This window comes from Condylura cristata, unplaced genomic scaffold (genome assembly GCF_000260355.1).
Source record: "Condylura cristata isolate star-nosed mole 26May11 unplaced genomic scaffold, ConCri1.0 scaffold00029, whole genome shotgun sequence".
Taxonomy (NCBI): domain Eukaryota; kingdom Metazoa; phylum Chordata; class Mammalia; order Eulipotyphla; family Talpidae; genus Condylura; species Condylura cristata.
In genome coordinates this window covers 21,878,392-21,898,138 of record NW_004567130.1, presented here as the reverse complement: position 1 = coordinate 21,898,138, position 19,747 = coordinate 21,878,392, and the positions used below count along the sequence as shown (strand labels likewise).

The following is a 19,747-nucleotide window of genomic DNA, read 5'->3' as shown; positions in this document are numbered from 1 at the left end:
ACAGGCCATAGGCGACAGGGCGCTGCCTGAGCCCAGGCGACAGGCGACAGGCGACAGGGTGCTGTCTGAGCCCAGGCGTGCCCCCATGCTGTCACCTCACAGCCGCCGCCGCCCCCATGCTCCAGCAGCTTTTTTGTGCTCATTTTGATTATTGTGAGTCACTTTGTGGTGTTTTTGATTGTACTGCCGTCTGGCGTTTTGGGGGCTCTCACCTTCCTGTCTACTCTGATTGCTAACTTTTCACTGTGGTGGACTGTGCTTTCATGTGGTTAATATTGTAGACTGTGAGCTCAGTGAACCCTGGGGTGAAATTTTCAGGGCCGATTTACCCTCTCTCAGGGCTTTTGCTCCGTGAGATGGGACTGGATTTAATATTAATTTCTTAGCAGATGAGCAGTCTCCAAACCTAACATGCCTCCATCTCAGACCACCCCCACGCCCCCAGTCTGGTTGCTTACTTGAACCAAGAATCGGAATTTTTGTTAGTCCCTTGCCTGGAGAACGCAGCCTGGTCCTGGCTTTAATCAGGACCTCTCTGGCCAGTCCTCTACCTCTCTCCAGCGTCACCAGCGGCTCGGTCACACTTCCTTGTGGTCGCTCAGGGCCAGTGTCCAGGGTCAGTGTTTTGTGTGCTTTGTATCATTGACTCCTGTGTTAAGTTTCAGTTGGACTGCTCCAGTTCTAGTTCTTGGGGATCTCTCTTTCTCTCTGTTTTTCCCTACCTTCTCCCTCCCTCCAGTCCTTTGTCTCTCGTTTCTCTTGTCTTTTTTAAGTTTGAATATATATTTAAAATCCCTCATTGATGATTTAATGTATTTAGCATTTCTCTGCTTGTGCATGGCTGTATATTGTTTAGACCAGTGTTATCTTTGCTTATTAGGTTTCTAGAACATTTCACATAAGAACTATTTTGAAACTTCTTTCAGTACTAACTCAGTTATATTATACACACACACACACATTTTTATTTTGGTGGTTAAAAGTGCCCAAGATAGTTTTACACTTAGGTATATAGATCGTTGCCAGAAGTTTCAGAGGGGTGCGGCTTGTAGTTTACAAATGATTGACATATCGTCACAGTATATTTTGTAATCTTTCGCTATAAATTAATTACAAATACACAGTGTAGACATGGAACCTGATGTAACTTACATGGGGTTTAACATGATTCTTCATCACTGCTCCCCATGTTCCTCTTCCCTCTTCCTGCTCCCTGGTCCCCTTCTCCAGCCCTGGCAGCTCTCACCAGCGCTCGCCTGGCCTGGAGCATCAGCTGGCGCAGGGCTGAAGGACAGCCAGGTTGGGGTCTGGGCTGTGTTCGGCAAACAAGTCGCACAGTCAGCAAAGTGTAATTGGCCTTTTCATATTGGAACTTAGAATCCTTTTTACTTTACATTCATCCATTCATTTGTTCATTCATTTCAGCATTGCACCGTGGTCCAGGCAATTTTGTTAGGGATTCAGGTAGAAATACGCTTTCTTCTTTCTCAGAGGTTTGGTTATTTTTTAATTTAGAATTATTTCATATTTGATTCTCTTAATTTCAACATCTGCGTTTAAAAAAAGTATTTGGGAAATGGAGATAGCAAGTTACATTAGAAAGGCTTGACAACTTGACAGTTTTAATACTGTTTGTGCCATTACCACAATGTAATCTTCATTTTACCCCTTTGAACCGGTTTTACTCTCTGTTAATTGCAAATAATGTATTGTGAATGGTTAGGAGAGTAAAGATAATGTGTAACAAGCTCTTAGCATGGTATTTGGCTTGGGCAGTGCTTAATAAAATAGTTCCTGCTAAGATCAATACTAGTCCCTAAAATATTTATTCTGAGCAATAAATTAGTTTGTTGCCCAGAGCACTTAAAAAGAAAAAAAAAAAAGGAGTATACTCACTGTGATTAAACGGTTAATTTAAAAAAATGAACTCATCTTTAGTCGGGACAGGTTGTCAGAGCGCGTCTCTGTCAGCATGACCTTCTCTGGGCCCGCTGCTGCACATCAGCCAAGCCACGTGACACCTCTGGACCCTGGAATAAGGGAGGAGCAGTCATAAGTTCCTTAGGGTGCATAAGTTGTGTATCAGACTGGGTGCTAACTCCAGCTGTTTCTGAGTGGAGAAACCAGGTACCCGTGCCCTGGGGCTTCCGGGGTTCCCTTAGGAATGCGCCAGATGTCGGTGGTCAGCCGGGCCTGGAAGGAGGAGGCCGGCAGAACTCGCTCAGGCGTCCCAGCGTTTCTTCACGCACGCTTTTCTTTTCTACATAGAACTGATTTTCTTCTTTGCATTTTATTCTTTAACATTTTACTTGATTATTGCATAGAAGAAGTGGGGTGTAGGCCAGAGGAGTCACCAGAGACAGAGTGGGGAGCAGAACTGAAACACACTGCTGAGGGCAGCAGCGGGGAGACTGGAGGGGTCTGCCTCGCCCTGCGGGGCGACCCTGCTGGGACTGAACTCGGGCCGCTGCCGTGATAGCGCTGAGAGGGAGTCCTGGGCCGCCAGGGCGCCCTCTGCCTTCGGCCTTCTGGGGTGACGTTTGCCCCTCCAGCACTAGGTTTACATGTTGATTCTTGTCATCACTGGCACAGTGACCTGATTGCAGTTTTCAGTGATTTGTTCCATAGTGTTGGTCAGTTTTACATATTGATTTCACGTCACAATTCAGAGAAACTGGCCTCTACAACATACATTTGATCTTCCCCTGAGAACCCGGAGATTTTTCAGAGAATGGGGAGTGAGTTGGAATGACAGATAATTTAGAAAGAATGGGCCAAAAGTGAAAACACTGAACTCTGTAACATCATAGAAAGTAAAGGTAGTAAGTAAATACAAGATCAAGTTTTTGAATAGAAATGTAAAATATTCAAGGAATGAAAAGTTGTGGATTGTTTAGTTTTCTTTTTCATCGTTTCATTGACTTCCTGAGCTGTCAGCTCTAATAGTACACCAGGACATCTTGTAAAATATCCTAGTCACCGAGTGAGTGATGTAGTAATTTCAGCGTGGCTTTTACCTTTGTTTTCAGTCATTTTCTTAACACCGCTTGACTGTTGTAAGACAGCAAGCTGACTGTATATCCCTCTACAGGTGTTTAATAGTTATTATTCTTTGTTGTTATTTTTTAACCACAAATTCAAATTATTAATAGCTATGATGTGCTTTAAGTATCAATTCTGCACCACCCTTTTCCTGGACTTCTGTTTAGCTTTGGAGAATTAAATTGTGGCTTATATGATACCTTTGTTTTGTGATCCTGTAATGTAAGTGGAACTAGAGTGCCTTTTCAGTGTTGGAGATTGGTGTCATCATTATTTTGGATTATAGTTTGCTCCTATTTTCAATTTCAGTAGGGTTTGTATGTCTCTACCCACCTTGTTAATCTGATTTAAAGGTTTCTTCCTTAAAAAAAAAAAAAAACTTTATCGAAATATAATTTCCATACTAAACAATTCACTCATTTGAATACAACTATTTTGATACATTACATTTTAAAAATTGTGCTCAAGTATGTGATATAAAAATGACCATTGAAACAATTTTAAGTGTGCAGTTTGGTGCCATTATTTATGTCACAATGCTGTATAGCCTTCACCCCAATTTCCAAACTATAAAGAGATATTCTATAATCATTAAGTAGTGACTCCCCATCTCTGCCCTTCTGCCAGCCCCTAGTAACCTCTAACCTACTTCCTGTCTCTATGTGTAACTTAACACATGAGCCATGTTGCAGCATGTTACCGCGATGGCTTGCATTTCTTTTTAAGGCTGAGTAGTACCTGATTGTATGGTTATATCACGTTTGCTCATGCAGTCATCCCTTGATGGACATTTGGGGTGTCTCCCCCTTTTGGCTGGTCTGTGGTAACTCTTTGACGAACATTGGTGTCTGAGGATCTGTTTGATCCTCCTGGTTCCTCTGGGTGTGAGTGTCGCTTGCCCCTTTCCTATCTCAAGGTAGAACTTTTCAGTCTTGTCTTACTGACTATGATTAAACTGTAGGGTTCAAAAAAAATTAATGGTGTATGTTAAGGAAGTTCTCTTATATTCCAGTTTATTCATTTTCTTTATCATGAAAGAATGCTAAAAAGGCACACTAAATTTTGTAGAAATTTTTCTCCAGTGAGATGGTTGTTTCCTCCTCACTATATAATGTGGTGTCAAGCTTTTGTTAACAGTATTTTAGATATATTTTGAATGCCACTTCTTTTTCTCTTCCTCTGTCTCATGTTAGTATGTGAGATCAGTTCTTACAAAACTAAGTTTAAGTTTCTTCTTAAACTTGGCTTCAAGAATTTAGATGTTAAGTGGTGTGAAGTGAATATCTTTAATAGACTTCATTTTTGAAAAATTAATGCAAGTTAGATTATGTCTGAGAAAGTGAGTAATCTTTCCTTGCCCATTTTTATTTTACATCTTCATATAATAGCACAAACTTAGAGGAAGTTTTCATCGCACATAATTTCTAGAAGTGTTATGCTGTAAGTACCCCATGCAGCCACATAACAAGTGTGAATTTAGGTCGTACTGGTTTTAACACATTTTTATTTTTCACATATTTTCTTTCATTTGACTGACTAGAGAAAATATATTTACTTTTTTGCTATTTTGTGTTGGCATCTTAAACTTTTTATTTTGAAAATTACATTTTTATGTCTAAATTTCAAAATAGTTAAATGAGCTCCTATGTAGATTTTAGATTTTGAGCACCTTCTAGATTTTAAAAATGATGTGAACATTGTTGAGACGACAACAAAGAACTTATAATATTATATAAACTTGGTTGATAAAGCTGTACCATGGTTTGAGAGGGTTGACTGAAATTTTGGTAGCAGCCACTGTTATCACTTACTGCTGGTAGAGAGCTGTTGGTCACATGGCATAGTGTAAAGAAATCTGTGAAAGTTTAGTGAATCAATGTAGCAGGCTTCATCTTTGTCTGGCTTTCAGAAATTGTCATAGCCAGTCCTGTCTTGCAACACCACTACAGTGATCAAATAGAAGTTATCGAGGAAAGACCTCAGATGATACTTAGCATTTTTAGCAATAAAATATCTAAAACTGAAACATTTATATTTATTAGCATGCCAATTAAGCTACAGAATAGTGAAAAAATAACCTTTATGTACATTAAAAAGCAATAAAAAAGCGTGACTCTTTATTGTGACAGCTGGTTTATTGCAGTGTTCTGGAACTGAACGCAACAATGTCTCTGAGCTATTCCGGTCCCCACCCATCTGAGCCAAGTATTTCTGTTACTCCGGGGTGGGAGGGTGCTAGCTTTAGATTCTGTGCTGTACCTGCGGTTCCCTCTGTCTCCTCTATAGGCTTGCAAATAGTCTATTTACAAATAACTTTTACTCAAATTAATATATTTTATTTCCTGCTGGGAGCTCGGCTCATACATCGTGGCCACACCATCACAACTTGTCCATCCAAATTTGTTCGAATCCAGCGTTCCTTGCTCCTTTCTATCACTGTTCATTTCCTAGCTTCTATTGTTTCACCCTTTCCAGTGTTAGATTCTTCTTACATTGTGTGTGTGAGTTTACACTTACAGTCTGTCTGTAAGACTGAGAGATTCTTGAAAGTACCATATTGTAATCGTATTTGTTTTAAACTCCAGTGACTACCGACTAACCTTTATTCTTTGTTCGTATTAACTTGCTAAAGACATATTAATAGAATATATGGATGAGTGTGAAAAAATAATTTATTTCATGAGAATTGCTGATGCTTTCTGCTGCCATGAAATTTGCTTCTACTTTTGTCACCATGAAATTTGTTGTTAAGTTATAGATCTAGTATTGACAGAATACAAAACATGTTTAACATGAGAACAATCTGGTTTCATTTATACCTTCCTACTGCTTTACCTTATTTCATGTTTTAAAATATGTTACTTATTAAACAACTAATTGATATATTAAAAAATGAAAATATTTCCTTATGGAAATCAAACCTTGGTAAAATTTGGTAAAATTATTAAATACTTTGACTTAATTCTTAACCATAATTACATTTTTTATTGTGTAAGTAAGAAATACCATTGTATATATCTACTATATCATTACTTATATCTACTTTTGGAAAGTAATCAATGTTACTTTTTTTGTTTCAGCAAAACCATTTACTTCTAAAGTGAAACAAATGCGATTACATAGAGAAGACTTTGAAATACTAAAGGTGATTGGTCGAGGAGCTTTTGGAGAGGTAAGAGATTTTATAGACGTTCTGTTGATTGTCTTGGACACAATGTTAAACTGTCTGAGAGAATTTAATTGAAGTATTATTTACTTGTTGTGACAGAGGTTACTGATCATAAAATTATTAGTTTTGAATGAAATATTATTACATAGAAATTTCCCCCAAGATACTGTTCGTACACCTACCAGTGTAAATACACGTCGCTTCCGGACTGTTCTGCTCCATTCCGTCCATCTTGTCTCTCCCTGTGTCAGTACCACGGAGTCTTCGGTTACAGGTTTTCTTGATATCTGCTAGATTTGCACTCCCGCTTCTTTCTCTTTATTCTTTTACTGCCTATAATCATTCAGTGTTGCTCTTTCGTTGACAGGGTCAATTACTTTGACTAATTTTTAGAGCTGTTTTAGCTTCATACACAAAGTCGAGCAGAAGGTATTTAGTTTTTGTGTATTTCACGAATGTTCAGCCTCCTGTTGTCAACATACACATCGGTGATCTGTTGTTAAAATCAGAGTCTGAATCCATATGTCATCACTCAAAGCCATGGTTTGCATTGGATTCATTCACTCCCGGTGATACATACTCTGTGATTTTGACATGTGTAATGGCATGTATTACCATACAGAGCACGTTCGCTTCCCTGAAAGTAGTCTGTGTTCTGCCTGTTGTTCCTTCCCTCTCCCAAGTCTTGATCATCAGTTATCTTTTTAATGTCCTCATAGTTTGGCCTTTTCCAGAATGTCATTACAGTAGGAGTCTACTACATACAGAATGTAGTCTTCTCAGATTAGCGTCTTCCATGTGGTAATATGCACATGGAACTTAAGTTTCTTCTATGCTTTTCATGGCTTGATAGCATTTTTCTTTTTAGTGCTGAGTAAGATCCTCCTGTCCAAATGAGCCACTGTTTATCCATTCATCTACTGAAGGACACTGGTTGTTTCCATGTTTTGTGAATTGTGAACAAAACTTCTGCAAACATCTGTGTACAGGTGGTTGTATAGATCAAATTTTCAACTCATTTGGATAAACGAGTATGAATATTGGGTTATTTGTACATGAAGTACTTTGTACTTCCAAAGTAGCTGGAAATTGTGTGTGGTGTCTCATCTCTGCTTTAGCTTGCAGTTCCCTAACGTTGTGTGTCGAGCACCTTTTTATATGCTACTTGCCATCTTTCTGTCTTCTTTGGTGTCTGTTAAGATCTTTGGTGCATTTATTAATAGGGTTGTTTCTATTCTTACTGAGCTTTAATAGATTTTTGTGTATGCTGTGTAACAGTTCTTTATCAGATATGTGCGTTTGGCACGTACTTTCTTCTAGGCGTGTGTTCTCCTTGACAGTGTCTCACAGAAGTTTTAAATTTTAGCCACGTGTAGTTTATCAGTGATTTCTCTCATGGATCATGTCTTTGGTTTCATAGGACTCCCTTTTCAAATACTAACCTAATCTCTGAGTTACACTTCCTTTAATCACGATTTACCATCCTTTTGCTATATCGCTCCATTCAGTTCCTTAATATTTTTTTAATTTTTAATATCTGTTTCACTGTAGGTATGTTGATATGTAAATTTCATTTTTTAAAAAATAGTCTTTGTTAATTTTTTATAATACTTTGGACTTATAAAATGGATTGGAGGAGTACTTGCTCTTTTTCCTGTGTGCTTGAGTTTTGGTGTGTATTTATTTTCCTCTGTTTAGTAGAATTTACCATTGATACCACCTGGAGTTGTATTTTTATTGTGGGAATTGAATTCTATTAATTTAATTTCATGATGATTATAGTTATTTTGATTTTCTACTGCATCTTGTGTTAGCTTTAGGTTTTGCTTTTTTCATGGAATTTATTTTCTTTAAGTTTTCAAATGTGTTTATAGTATCTCTTTGGTTACATAAGACCTATTGATACTTTTTTTTCCCTGTTGATACATTTTTAACTTTTGTTTTATTCTTTTCTTATTCTTGGTCAGTTATGTGAGAGGCTTTTCGCTGTTATTTTAGAACGAATTATTGAGCCAGTTATTGAACTAAAGCTGCTTTGGATTTGTGAATTGTCTATATGTTTGTCATCTTTAACTTTAAATTTATATTTTCATCTTTGTTATTTCCTTCCTAATGCATTTTTGGATTTAATATGCTCATCTTTTCTAGTGTCTCAAGGTAGAAATTTAGATCGCTTCTTTTTCACTGCAATTTAACTTTTTAAAAAAAGGTTTATTTATTTATGTGTGTAGTACTGGGGTGCAGGCCAGAAGTGCAGGGGTTGGTGAGAAAACTCACTAGCAACAGAGTGGGGAGCAGAACAGGCAGGTCAGCAAAGCCCACTGCTGAGAGGAGCAGTGGGTGAGTCAGAGAGGCCTGCTGCACCCTGGGGGTCGCCTCCGGGGCGGGGACCCAACTGGCACTGAGCTGCTGTGTCCGGCTTGCGGCTTGCAGTGCTGCGTCCTGACCCGCTGCGCCACCAGGGAGGGCTGCAGTTTAACTTTTAGAGCTATAAATTTCCCTCTGAGCTGGTTTAGGTTTATCCCACAGATTTTGATAAATTTCATTTTTAGTCATATTCATATTTAGCTTCTTTGCTTTCACTTTTGACTGATAATTTAATAAATGGATCATTTAATTTCAGGGCTCTACAAGTTAATGTTACCATTACTTTTTATTTTTGTTGTGGTCAGACATCACACTAATTTTTTAGTACCTTTGAAGTTTACTCCAATTTTTCTTGTAGTCAGATGCCTTTATGAATATACCAGGTACTTGAAAATGATTTTTATTTTACTTTTGTTACTTACACTGCTTTGTAAATGATGTTTAAATTAAAATGGTTGATACTTTCATTAAGATCTTCCACAGTTTCCTGATTTTTGTTTCATTTTCTTGAAAGGAGAATAGTTAAAATTTTGTATACAGTTGTGGGTGTGCGTGTTCCTTTTCCTATTATGGTGTTAATGTTTATCATGCAGTTTGAAATTCTTAATTGGGGTATTTTCAGTTTTCACATGATCACAATACTGTTAGCTTGTGACCCAGGGGCACCCCAGGACTGCCAGACTTACGCGTCCTGGACAGAGCTGGCAACCCGTGCCCACGACGCCCAAAGAGACTTTCATTGTCAACGAACTTTAGTAGGATTAGAATGTATAGAGAAAGAAGAACAAGGTTCAGTAAGAGTTTCTCCAGTAAAACATCTCAAGTGGCCCACCCTCCCCTGGGTGAGTCCAGCTAAACAGTTAGCGGAAGGGGCTGCTGAGGCCCGAAGCCCGCCACAGTCCGAGGCGCCCCTGGCGGGGAGTGCCAGGAAGAGGTGATGGGCCGGGCAGTTCTGGGATGCAGGGAAGAAAATCAAAGAATCCATCAACATCAAGCCTGCTTTTCGCTTTCCCACGACTTCACCCAGCTGGTCTCAGGTGTCTCTCCTGCCCCTCCACGTGTCTCCTTCCCGGCAGTACCACGGTGTCTGTCGGCCACAGGAACCAGAGCGCCCGCTTCTTCTGTCTGAACCCACCTGCCCTGGGTTATGCAGCTCACCTGGCCACTCAACTCCAGTCTTTGTTAAGTGGGAGACAGGGAATGGAGCTCCCCCTTTATGGGGAGGTCTCTGTATCATGCATCAATTCTTTAATCATTACAGAATGTTTCCTCTCATGTAGGACAATATTCTTGGTCAACACAACAGAATGCTGTGGAATCACAGTGAAGAAAAGGTGCTCTGTACTCAGACCTTCAGGATGTACTTCAGAGTGAATAAAATAAGACATGAAATGCTATATATGTATGTGATATTTTGAAGTATTTTTTTAGCTAGTATTTTCATAAAGTACTGTCTTAAAAGGACAAGAGGGAATGGGGTGTGTGTAGACAGGAGAGGGAGTGAGATTTCTAAGTGGAGACCTTTTTTATTTTTGCAACATATAAATATATCCTTTTAAAATCACTAAAAATTTCTTCTAGGTTGAGGTGATTAATCCACAATTCTTGAATCATTTAAAAGAGAAATAACTCCTAAATTTAAATTTATCCAGATAAGTTTAAATAGATAAAGAGGAGATGCTTGCTAAACACCTGCTTGTCTGGTGGAGATTGCCGCGTGGGGATTTCCAGAAATTCTTTGGTCCAGATGTCCAAGGTTGGAGGACAGCTCCCACCCGTGCAGCCATCGCCAGCTGTGGAGTAGGGAGCAGGTTTCCAGCGGGCATCTCGGCATTTCTGCCCAGCCTGGAAGCTGGACTAGCTGTTGCAGGTCTCTGGCGTGACGACGATGCTGGGGCAGTGGCGGAGGCGAGGGGCTGGCTCCCTTGTCCCCATCAGGCGGGAGCTTCTCTGGCCGTGCGAGGACGGGCTGTGCTCAGCTCCGTGGCTGGCGCGCGTTGCGCCAGAGCTCTTTTTAAATATAATTCACCACTGATGCACATTTTACATCATTGTTCATTTTTGTACAGTATTTGCTTTTCCCACTTCAATGTTCTTGACCTGGTTTTATTTATTTGTTCGCTTTATAATTATGTTAAACTCTTCATTTGTTTCATTTATATGCATATGTAATAATAAAGTTTAACTGGTAAAAATAATTTGTAAAAGCTATATAACCATGGAGTGCATATTATGTAACAAACTAGCTTTAAAACATACAACAACTGGTGGGATAACTTTCAAGAACTTGAACTTCTCCCTCTCAGAAATTGGCCATTAATCAGTTTTAAAAAGTGGGACTTAAAACTATTTTCTGACAGTGGAATTTCTCTAATGGAATAGTCATTCCATTCCATGTTAAAATGATCAGTGGAGTAAAGCAGTGATTTGTTTTCAAGTCAGTAAAAGCTGTGGAGTAGGGAGCAGGTTTCCAGCAGGCATCTCGGCATTTCTGCCCAAAATAACTTCACCGAGGAATTAGAAGTCTGTAAAGTCTGTATCCAGTAGGGCCGCCTTGTTTTATTTTAAAGTAGTCTGTTGACATTTATGCTGTGCAGCCAGCACAGAATTATGGCGCGTGTTAGATTTGCTTAGTCACGCAATCAGTACAGGTTCGTTGCCAGTAAACCGCATTAAAAGTCATTCTGGACAAAAGCGCAGAGAAGGTATGTGATTCTAGAAGACTCTACAAATAGGGACAAAGAGGTTTTCTCATTTAAAGGCTGCCGCATCGCATCTCTACTCTTAGCGCACTCCACACCTGGAAGGCAGCTGCTTGCAAGTCTGCTTGAGAGCTGAAACCCTCGCCAAGGCTCCCAGTTCCCATTCTTTTGGGCAGCCGGGGTCAGGTCCTCCAGAGTCCAGTCAGTTCTGCTTTCCGGAGATAACTGCTGGCAGGAGGATCTGGAGCCGTAGCAGGATCGGCAGCGGCGGGCACTGGGGAGCTGGCCCGCGCCAAAGTCCTTATTAGGAAATTTAAAGGGCTCGTGGCGGCGAGATCCGGGCGAGATGGGCCGGGCGTGGAGCTGCCTTCCGTTGAGAAGGGCTCTGGAAACCGAGCCGAGTGGACTCCGACAGAGTATGCAAGGCTGGGCTCGACTGGCTTCAAAACCGCCCCAGAGTGCGGACGCCCGAGCCCTTCGGTCTCCTGAGCTCAGCAGCAGCCGCAGAACGGCGGGTGCGGGTCGGGCTGGACGCCCGGGTCGGGCTGGACGCCCGGGTCGGGCTGGACACGGCGCTGCCGCGGGGCTGCGCACCGCTCGGCCGCGACTTGCGCACGATCCACGCGCTGCCTTTCTCGCCGGGTGGGAGAGCCCGTTGCCGCTCGGAGCCCCCTCTAGGAGTGGGCAGCGGTCGGCCGGGGGCACCCTCCGCCCCAGCCCCTCGCGCGCCGGCGCCGGGCCCCTCATTTCGGGAGCGCAGAGGGGCGGCCCGCGGTCGCCGGGCGCAGGGGCGCGCGCCCTCTGCTGGCCCGTTTCTGGAAGTGACCCGCGGTCTCCGTGGCGCTGCAGAAGCTGCAGCCCGCGGCGCAGGCCGGAGTATAGCCACGCTCCTAGTCTTGTGCACCCGGGAGTATCTCCTCACCTTGAGCCCTGATGGTGGAGAGCCACTGCAATGCTTGCATGCCTGCAGCCTACACGGTGGGGGCAGGGTGGGAGAGGTGTACTGCACATCCGGAGTACAGAGGCCACCAGATGTGGCGTCAGAAATCCCAGAGTCCAGGAGGGAACCCCCTGACACTCATCCCCATACCACACAGCACACGAGTGGGCTTTCGCAGGCATGCCCGCCTCGGCATGAATGCCGCTGGTGCGAATGTTTTCATGACCCCGAACACCCAGGAGGAAACACAAACTCTGCTGATGATTTTTTTTTAAGTGTTTAGTTTGGTCACTATATTTGGATGTCGGAGTGCTTAAGGCAAAGCCGTTTTCCTTCATGGCAAACAGGCAGCGGGGTCTTACCGGGGGAAGTCCCACTAGGCCACTCATGTAACTGTCGTCTGAACAGTTTCTGGCTAGTAGCACATTCAGACGTATTCAAACTTACCATGTCGTAGGCCACCATGGGTGCCTCGGTGACTTTAAAAAGCCACCAGAGACCTTAATGTCTGCTTCTAACAAAGTGTAGCTAGAAATACAAGTCAGTCAGATGGTGAAGTTGACCCAGATATTTTCACTTTTGAAAGCATAATAGTTCGTATGGGAAACTTTAAAGTAATTAGATATGAATGGAGATGCTGCTTTTTAAAATGTGTGAGATATTTAAAGAAATTAATTGCTTATGATACATTTATTAGAAAACAACAAATTTCGGTAACTTCTGTTGCTTTGAATTGTGTGTCCCTCCGTATGCCCTCAAAAAACTCATGTTGGGATTCTCTCCCCAGGACTTGTGACCATATTTGGAAATACATCCTCTTCTGTATTTAGTCCCTCTTTGTTCACTTTTGTACAGTAATTGATTCGCCCCACGGGTGTGGACCCCCTCGTGCCCCCAGCCCGTATCACCTGCTACCCTCCCCTATGTTTTGACCCCTCTCTCCTCCCCGCTTGCTGTATGCCTCAGATTTATTGTCAGCTTGGCAGTTTTGTCTTTTTCTTGACCTTTAGTTCGGTTTCTCTGTATTTCACATGTAAATGAAACCATCTGACATTTGTCTTTTTCCTTCTGACTGACTTTGCTAAGCATAATCTTTTCTAGCTCTGTCCATGTTGCTGCAGATAGCATGAGCTTGTCTTTTTGATTGCTGAATAGTATTCCATTTTGAATATATAACACAGCTCTTTTTTTTTTAAAAATATTTATTTTGTATGTGTAAAAATGTATGGTACAGGCCAGAGGTGAGGAGGGGTGAGAAGATTCACCAGAGACAATGTGGGGAGCAAAGTAGGCAGATGTACTGAACTACACTGCTGAGGGGAGCAGCGGGCGAGACAGGAGAGGTCAGCCGCGCCTAGTGTAGGTTAGCTCCTGAGCGGGGATTGAACTCAGGCTATAGTGGGTGGTGATGACACCGAAACTTAAGCCCTAGGCCACCAGGGGGTTGTGACCTAGTAAAGATCACAAAAACATTAATTCAGGAGGAAACTTGCACTCCTGCATTTATTGCAGCACTGCTTACAATAGCTAAGACATGGAAACAACCTAAATGCCCAAAAGCAGATGACTGGATAAGAAGATGTGGTACATATATACAGTGGAATACTATTCAGCAGTCAAAAGTGATAAGCTCATGGAGAGGATTATGCCCACTGAAATTAAGTCAGAAGGGAAGAGAAAAATAACAGATGGTTTCACTTATAGGAGGATCATAGCAAAAACAAACAAGGGACCGGGAAAAAAATACAAAGACAAAAACAGCAAGCGAACTATAAATTGGAGACATTCAGCTGGGGGGGGAGACAAAGGGACCACACGGGGGTGTGGGGTGTGTCAGGACACCTTGAGGGTGTCTCAAGGTAACTTGGGGGATTACACTGAGAGGAAAATGAATGGTGATGTAAAATGTATAATAAAAGGGAAAATCATTTTCTATTTGAAAATCAGTGAAATAATTGATGATGCAATAAAATTAATGGAAAAACCAGTGGGTAAGTGGGTTTCTAAGAATGGAGTAAAGCTTTAAAATATTTTTCTTGTTTTGATCGAGAAGGTGATGGCTCTTGGATACATCTTCCTAGCAGTTACACTCCACGAAAGTCCTTATTTACATGTATATATTTTATCTTCACCAGTAGATTATAGCTGAAGGCAAGGATCAGGTTTCTATACTCATTATAGTTCGTGCATAGCACAGTACTTAATCTATGTGGAATACATTCCTTATTAAGTGAAAAACAGAAAAATAGTTACTCTGTCAAACTTCTGTTTTGACTAATGAAAGGAATACTTCCTAATCATGTATTCCTAATACTTCTATTCCGTACAAAGTCTAATCAGTCGGGAAATTTCTGATGGTTCCATGAAAGAACACCTGTGGCTGTCCTTTAAATTATTTAACGATAATGTGGAATAAAATGCAAGTGTCTTTCTTCCCCCATTTTCAGTTCTCTGCACGCTGCCAGCACCAGCCAGAGTCTAGCACATTCTAGGTGCTCAGTACACGTTTGTGGGATCAGCGAATGGACTTTAGGTTTTCCCACTTTCCCTATAAGTAATGCCCTAAAGAATACTGTTGTATAGAATGCTTTCATCACATTTCAAATATTTTACTGCATCATTTCCTGTAGAAAAGAATTTTAGAAGTGCACCTTGTGGTGGAAGGATGTGGACAAAGTGAGGATTTCAGACTAACCTTGTTTTCTTTGTAAAATAATCTTAGTGTGGCTTTCTGTTTGTACACTCTGTTTACATCTTACCATTTCTATTTGAATTAAAAGAATAATTTTTCCTTTTAAGTGCATTTTTTAAAAACAGGAATAATAGGGTTTTTGGTGGTGGTGAAAGACAGGCTTGGAAGGTCCCTGGGGCAAAGCCACGAATGGATTGGTGTGCTGTGTCGAGAAAGCCGGTGCTGTGGGGCGGGAGTCCTAGGAAATGCTCAGCAACAGAGCGGTGATAAATCAGAACTCCGAAGCAGTGCTGCTGGGACCAGTGTCCAGGCAGGACTGGACGGAGGAGGGACCAAAAGGGAGCAGAAGCAGCGGCCTCCTGGCCGTCCGGCCTTTGCACCCCCCTGTCTACACAGACACCAGCTTTTACACCCTGAGTATTTCTTGCATTTCTTTTTGTCTCTCCTCTTTAGGTCTTCAGGATCACCGTGACCTTCTCATTGCTTTCCCTGCCTCAAAACATTCTCCAGACAGTTAGCAAAGGGATCTAGCCAAAGCTTACTGTGGAGGCTGGTTCATTGCCTATGACCTTCATTTTAAAGTTCCAGTAGATTACATGGCATGGAAGCTCCTTCATTAATGAATCTTCAGCCTCATTTTTTGCTAGTTCCTGCTAAGAGGAAAACATTCCTTAGGAAGGAAACCTTTCTCCCTTTCTCCCACACAGATATTTCTCGCTTTGGGGCTTTGTTGACCTCCCTTCTTAAAATATTACCTTTGTCCAGCCAGATTCCCTCCATTCCCTTTTTCTGGGCTCACCGTGTAAGACTCAGGTGACAGGACCGACCCTCTTTGAAGAAACTTTAACATATTATATGTATTCACTATTCTGTCTCTCCCCCCCTCCCATCTTTTTGGTCAGGAATTTCTCTTATGTGCTTTTTATAGAATCTTGTTTTTACTTTTGTTTCCATATTATACATATTAGGTATGTTTCCCATATTGGACTATGAGATTTTTAAGGGCAAGGATTCTTTTATTCATCTGTGTAATGTCTGGCAATATAGTAAAGTAGTCAAAAAGGAGCCTGTTAACTTAAAACAATTTTTTAAATTTATTTTTGCATAGAAGAATTGGGGTGTAGACCAAAGGTGCAGAGAGATGAGAGGATTTATCAGAGACTAAGTAGTAAGCAGAATTGAAATAAACTGGTAAGGGGAGAAGCAGGAGGGTCAGGAGGGTCTGCTGTGCCATGCGGTTCAGCTCCCTGGCAGGGACTGAACTCAAGCTGTAGTGGTGATAGTGTTGAGTCTTAATCCCTAGCCACCAGGGAGACCTCACTGTTAATGACTTCAGATGAAGTAATGAGGGCTTGAACCACTGCTGGTAGTGGGGAAGAAGAGTGGGTGGGAAAGACCTTGGAAAGAAGTCAGCTTGGATGTCAGTTATTAACTAAATGTAGATGATTGAGGTATACAACCATTGAGGCAAATTGACTTGTTCTACAGGTTTTTGACGTCTTTGAGAAATGTGATGAACATTCTAGAGCGATGACTAATAGGCACTTAGAAATATGAGTAGATACTTGATGATAAAAGTCTAAGAGCCATTAGCATATAGGTATTAATTGAGGTATTTGGAATAGATAACAACAAGAAGGAGGGGAGATAGATCAGAGGGGAGCAGGAATGCTTGGGGAAGAACATTTAACATGTTATGGGGGGAAAAGTAGGGAAATATATTGATTATTAGCAGTGTCCGATGATGAAGAGAGTCGAAGCAGATGAGAATTGAGCATAGCATGTTTTATTTAGAAATTAGAAGGTCACTGATTTCCAGAGAATAATTTTAATGCAGTATAGTAATTGAAATTGAAATTGGTGATTGGAAGAAGAAGCAATAATTGATAAGTGAGTAGAAAAAGCAAGTAATATACCACTTCTTAAAAATATGTTTTATAGAGAAATGTTACCTTCCGGAAAAGGGATGTGATAGCAACTTGAGAGAAAGGTAGGATAAGAGATAGATAATTAGAAACATTTATCGTATTATAATTTAGGATCCAGAAGTAGAGAGAGTTGACATGCAGAAAATCTGTAGCGGAACAAGGGTAACAGGGATGGAAGGACCTTGTTCTGGAATCAAGATCTGAAATGATACTGTTAGTGTCGAAAGTGGTGGTGGTGGGCACTTCTTTCTTGGGCTCAAAAGGGAAAGGGTGGGTGGGCATGTAGAAACATTCAAGGGTGGTGTGAGGGAATGAGCAGGCTCTATGAAGTTGACTACAAGGTGGTTAATTGTGGGACTGGGTGGATAGGACTGGTGGGAGAGAAGGTGGTGTCAGGGTAGAATGGCTATGTTAGAAGATTAATAAATAACACAAGATTAAAAGTGGGACTGCTGGTAGACCTTATGGCTCAGTTGAGGTTGAGCTGTGGGGGAAAAGGGTAGCAATAAGAAATGAACTTGAAAATTTTTGTTTAATTTTTCATGAAAAGGGCAGGGTAGTGGGGAATTAGGTACTGTGCTTATTAGGACTCAGTTAGGCAGGTTAAGACCATATTTACTATGTGGTCCTAACACTTGGAAGAATTGATGCGTGGGGCTCTGAGGGGAGTGGGCTGCAGTGGCTTGTAGTCCAGACTTCAGTGGACTGAGAGTAAGCCCAGTCTGATCACCACCAGTGGGATGTAGACCTTTCGGGTTAACTCGATAGACTTATTGCATGACTGATGGTATTTGGCATTTCGAATGAGATTTTCTTTCTTTTCTGGTATACTTTCTCTCTGTGTGTCTATCAACTCAAGTGCATAAAATAAAAGCAGCAAAGAGATTGCACATCATATAAGTCCGAGTGCATTGTGTATAGAAAAGTATTGGCTGGTTTATGGGCTCTCCTTATTCCTGATCAAAATACCTGGGGTTGCCTTCCACCCTCCGTAATATTTATCCACAATATATTTTGCAATGCAAGAACAACTGTTAAGGGACATTATTTCCTCCAGGGTATTTTGTCTTTTATTAAGAACTGTAGAGACTTAGCGGCCCAACGGGTAGGCTCGACTCTGCCATGGGTATTTAACAGGAGTAGGGTCCCTATCAGTAGGCTTTTTCTTTAAGAAACTAAACTAAACACTGTGATAATAAAAGCATTATGTGTGTAACTCCTACCAGAAATGCATAAAGTGTGGGAAATAATAAAGGAGCAAGATACAACTGAAAATCGCCAGCTCTACCGGTTAAGACCTTCTCTCTACAACTCAAGTGCTACCAGTTACTGCTTAACTTAACGCTGGGTTTTCCTTTTTGCTTTCAGGAAAACCTTTAACTTACGCCCTGGGCGTTGCCCGTCACAGTTTCCTGGTGGCTCACCGCTTCTGCCTGCTCCAGCCTTGCTCCGGCAGCTTCCAGGCTTCTGGGCTTCAGAGCTTGTTGCGAAAGCTTGCTGCTTTGGCCTGCTACCCTGCTTCAGGTGTCAAAAGCTTTTCATTAGCTTGCTTCCTCTCATTACCTTAACTAGGCCCTGACGTGTCTGCGTGACCTCGTCCTGGAGTCTAGAAGGAGAAGTATCTTTAGCCGTTCATTCTTCCTCAAAAACTCTTGTGCCCTGGCTCTCTCGAGTTTCAAGGGAGAGTAAAAGAAATGTGAAGGCACACTGCATGGTTCACTCTGACAGCCTCCCCCACGCGAGACCAGCCTTTGGCCTTCGGGGGCACACTGGCAGGGCACAGAGCACTTCGACAGCCAGGGTCTGTTAGGCTCGGTAGGTGGCCAGGCTGTGACCGTTTTAAAATATTTGACTATCTCTATGGCATACATAAATTCTTTCTCCTTTAAGAGGCTTTTGCTAGCTGTTTAGTAAACTCTAGTGTTCGTAGTTTGCTTGTTAGAAAGATGCTATTTTTTTTTGATTTTCAGTATTTTGAACATAAACTGAGCAGTAGCAGAATAAAACAGTATCTCCACCTATTTAGCAGTGATCTCTGTCCTCATGTCCGCAGGTGGCAGGGCGGTCGGTGTGGACAGCGTCAGGGCCTGCAGCTCTCAGTGCCAGGGTGTGAGGCCACCAGCTCTGTCATCGCGCAGCGGGGTGGAGCCAGCTTCGGGGCAGCCGGAGGAGAGTGGTGTGGTGTGCTCCGCCGGGCCAGGCGCTCGGTGTGCGTCTGTAAATGAGCGCTTTGCTGTTAGCGACAGTCAATGGCGCTAGACAGTGCAGGGGAGACAAGAAGTAGACGGAGACACGAGCCATAAATAGTAAACAGTGGACAAAGACAAGTCTGTTTTGTGCAGTCCAGACTTAAATATCTGACGCACTGTTAACAGCAGCGTGGGCTGGAGTGACCGATACACAAATGATGTCTTACGTCATGCAGTTACTTCTCTTTCATTGTGATGCTCTATTTTTATTTGAATTTCAGTATCAGCTGGAACATCCTTGTAGCTGAGAGTGTTGAGACCCTCGACCTCCCGTGTCTACGCACGCATATAATTGCATGTCTTTCATCATTTAGTCAACAGATATTTATTGATCCCTAAGCACTTGGCATACACTGGTTGAACATATGAGAAAAAACAGGCCCCTCCTTCTTAGAGCCTGTATCCTAGTGAGTGAAGCGCTCAGTAAACGAAATATATAAAAATAGAACATAGTTTGTTAGCTAATAAGAGCTGGGGGGAAGGAAGTAAAGAGATGGGGTTAAAAAGTGACATTTCAGCGAGGAGGTGAGAGCAACCACGTGGCTTTGTGTCGGGGAGAAGATCTGGCACTTAGGGAAGGGGCGCAAAGGCTGCGATTGGGTAACACCGGGACCAGTGCGCAGCCCCCAGAGGACGGAGGGCGCCGGGCGGCGGCCGG

The 19,747-nt window shown here is 42.1% G+C and overlaps 1 protein-coding gene across 12 annotated transcripts in view; it reads left to right on the top strand.

The window, feature by feature from the left end:
- CDC42BPA (CDC42 binding protein kinase alpha (DMPK-like)) overlaps positions 1-19,747 on the top strand; it is a 155,572-nt gene that overhangs the window by 29,062 nt on the left and 106,763 nt on the right. For all 12 annotated transcript variants that reach the window (XM_012730941.1, XM_004691036.2, XM_012730948.1 and 9 more), the window contains one exon: positions 6,123-6,214. In XM_012730941.1, the coding sequence (XP_012586395.1) occupies positions 6,123-6,214 (92 nt within the window). The remainder of the gene's footprint in view (positions 1-6,122; positions 6,215-19,747) is intronic.